The sequence below is a fragment of the Gavialis gangeticus genome, unplaced genomic scaffold (genome assembly GCF_001723915.1).
Source record: "Gavialis gangeticus isolate Ggan-Ray unplaced genomic scaffold, GavGan_comp1, whole genome shotgun sequence".
Classification (NCBI taxonomy): Eukaryota; Metazoa; Chordata; order Crocodylia; family Gavialidae; genus Gavialis; species Gavialis gangeticus.
This window is the reverse complement of record NW_017729006.1, coordinates 50,103,639-50,107,042: the sequence shown is the minus strand read 5'-3', so window position 1 is coordinate 50,107,042 and position 3,404 is coordinate 50,103,639. Positions and strand designations below refer to the sequence as shown.

Genomic DNA, 3,404 nt, shown 5'->3' with positions numbered 1-3,404 from the left:
CACATTTTTCCATGAATAAAATGAAATATATATCAAGATATATATAGTGGTGTTTCATTTTAATCATGGAAAAATGTGGATTTGGGGTTACTTTTTTTCATCTGAAAATTGGGCATTTTTTAAATCAGAGAAAACCAGGATCTCTGTATATCAGTTACTGAAAGAATTATATTTACTTTTCAGCTGCTCCTGTTCATTTAATTCTTTCTGGTTCATCTTAAGGTACTAAATGCCCTTCTTTTTCATCTCCACTTAGACTAATAATGGTCCTTTCTTCAGAGTGCTCATCTCACCCTCCTTTTCATGGTTTTCACTATCCTTTTCAACCATTCTCTACCAGTTGCTAACACATATCTTTGTTGCCTACAGATCACTATCCCAAGTGACAGGGGTACAGTTTCTCTTGTTGCTTTAATGTCCTTCACCCATCACAGCCTTTTTACAGTAAGATCAGAAAACTGAAGCATGTGGCCTGGGAGCACAACCCTTGGATATTCTCTCGCTGGTTTTCAGAATCACATTCTTTATGATTACTGTGAAACTTCACAGTGAAATCTTTGGGTTTATTAACAGCCCGAGACATGGTCAATAGAGCCCTATGCACTCCATTTTTATCTTCAGCTCCAACCTTATATTAAACTCTTTAATCAAGATTTGTAAATAGCAAATACGGCTTTACTGCTTCTCCTTTTTTAGGCATCATTTTAACTCTTGGTTTCCCCCCGCCACTCCTCCCTGCTCTGTCTTCCATGTGATACATTCCAGGCTTCAGCTCTCTTTCCAGCTCCAGCAAACTTATGCAGTAATGCAGCTCCATCTCTTCTCTTCTGCTGTTTCTCCCAACGCAGGTTCCAAGCCCAGTGATTCTATCCTCCACATCACTCGATTCCTCTTTGACAGTAGGAATCTTGAGGAACAAGCTGGTCCTCCATGCCTTGAATTCAGACAATACTGACTTTAGTACTCAACTGACTTCCTTCAGCCTTGTCAGCATTTCTTGTTTTAAGAGTCATGTCCTCACTGACAGGCCAAGAGGACTACTCACACTACTGACCTGAAAACACACTTCTTCTGAGGTATCATACTTAATTTTTCTTTTTTCTCCAGACCTCTATTCTCTGCCCTGCTTTTAGGGTTCTTCAATGCAGTTTAAGGTGTTGACGGAGACATATTATTCTGCCATTTTCCCAGAATTTAAGCAACCAATCTTTTTCAAGCCCAATGTTCTGAATTGTTAATGATGAGGGTGCAAGTTAATGCATGTTTTTGATTCTGGATAAATTGTCATCAAAGCTAACTAAAGAACCTTGGGACAGCACTTTGCAAAATCACAGGATTGATGATCTCCTACAGCAAGTAAAATAAGTGCTTCAAACAAATCCTCAGGCACACCCAAATCTTCCACAGGATGCTGATTAAACACAAACTTTGCATCCAAAGAAAGATGGAAGATTTGAAATACCAATGTAAAGACCCTCTGCACAGAGCCATTTGATTATGATAATAGGTGAAGTAACTCCATTCACCAAATCTTTCTATCAATTAAATATACAGCAAACAGTCTCTCAGCTTGGGTTTTGATACTGTTATCTATGCCCAAATATGTACTGCATATTGCAATTTCAAGTGTTCTGAAGGACTTGTGTGCGTGTGAGTATTGGAAACCCATATGCATAACTCTTCCTTTTTTAAGCATAGTAAAGCATATATAAAAATCTTAGGCAGACGAGGTTCTTTGAGTAAATCTGAGTTGGTCTAATAAAAGATATCAGATTTACCCAAAGAACCTTGTCTGCCTATGTCCTTAGACCAACATGGCTCAATATATACCCCTATAAAAATCTTACAAATTTGTGACTTTTTACTTTTAAAGTATCAAAAGACACAGACAGGTAGGAATCTTTAACCCCCAAATTATTTACTAGCTTGTCTGTCTATACTGTCCTGACTTAAGAAAATGTAGTCAAATACTGAATTTGAGTTCAAGTAATACTTACACTGAGAATTGCCAGGAGGTCTGGTGTTACTAACACTACTCTCAAAGGACGAATGGAAGTTGTGTATAGTTTCTTGTAAAATCTGTCTCTCACGTCCCTTTAGAAGAAACAGAAAAATAGAAAGGCATTCTTATCTTCCATAAAATCAATAATGTATTTGAAAGGGTAAAACACACATATAAAAACCTGCATGTCTGATCTTGAAAGGAAATTAATTAGATTCAAAATGTATTGTACCCAATTAAAAAAGCTCCTTCAGACATACAACAATATAAATTTACATTTGCATTTAGATGTTCTTATTTTTGGAGATGAAACTTAGATTTAATGGAAATTAGGGGTGGGAAACCCTATTCTTTTTCCTTGCTTTGCCACAAAGAGCCCCACCACAGTGCTGGGTGCCTGACCTCATGGCCTTGAAACCTTTTAGAATTAGTTGTCAGCTGGAAGGAGGTTGGGTTTTACTTTGAACCTTAAATTCCAAGGACTTGAAATGTAAATAGCCCATTTCCCATCAAGGTCCTTCAGTTTCTCTTCATTCATCCACTAAAATCAATCTTCTTCTCATCAGGATAGCTGGTTCATGTATGATACATTCAAGTTTACATATGATTTTTCAAATAGTGTCCACAGTTTTTCATTGGGCTTTTCCTGGGTTTATGGTTTTCTCTACTCCGACCAGGAGGAAAATAGAGAGTATCAAAAAAAATTGGGTTTTGAAACATCTACCTCTTACCCCTCCAAATTCTGCACTTCTGAGAGGCACAATAAGTGTGCATTGTGTATAGGGCTTGAGAAGAGCCACATAGCTTAGCTGCAGGAATGCCTCAACATGCTATCTCTTGATGCATTCTCTTTCTTCTGCTTTACTTATTTCAATTGCAAATACAAAATAAACTGACACAGCTATAAGGGCTATGCAGAATGCCACAGACTTCCAACTGTAGCAAAACAATACTATCCTTTTGCTTCCAAAGATAGCAAAACACAAAGGTAGAGCTTTACATTTACAAGATGGATTTCTTTGCCATGATAACAGTTGAAGTCCATATAGCTGTTGTATAAGCAATATTTCGCTCACCAGTAACTTCTTTTTTTTATTAGTGGATGAATGAGCAAAGTGAATAATTTTGCAATACTGTACTGAATAAAGAAGTTATTGAAAGAGACAAAAAATATCACTGGTGGAGGTATCTTTTACAACTAATAAAATATATCAAACCTCTCTCTCATCATTCTATCAACTTTTTGTGTCCTATATTTGGATTTGCCCTATAAAAAAATCCTAAACCAGCTCATCCTCTGTCTTATTTCAAATGGTACCTTTCCTGCATTCAATTCTGAAATAGCTGCCAAGATCTGCTGCCTGGATCCATCAGTCTTAATGCCCAGTTCTTTCAAATCACC

At 37.0% G+C, this 3,404-nt stretch overlaps 1 protein-coding gene across 1 annotated transcript in view; it reads right to left on the bottom strand.

Moving 5' to 3' along the window:
• ANKS6 (ankyrin repeat and sterile alpha motif domain containing 6) overlaps positions 1-3,404 on the bottom strand; it is a 126,236-nt gene that overhangs the window by 1,051 nt on the left and 121,781 nt on the right. Inside the window, exons 17-18 of the mRNA XM_019508734.1 lie at positions 3,321-3,398; positions 1,998-2,094 (exon numbers count right to left, since the gene is read on the bottom strand). Coding sequence (XP_019364279.1) covers positions 1,998-2,094; positions 3,321-3,398 — 175 coding nt within the window. The remainder of the gene's footprint in view (positions 1-1,997; positions 2,095-3,320; positions 3,399-3,404) is intronic.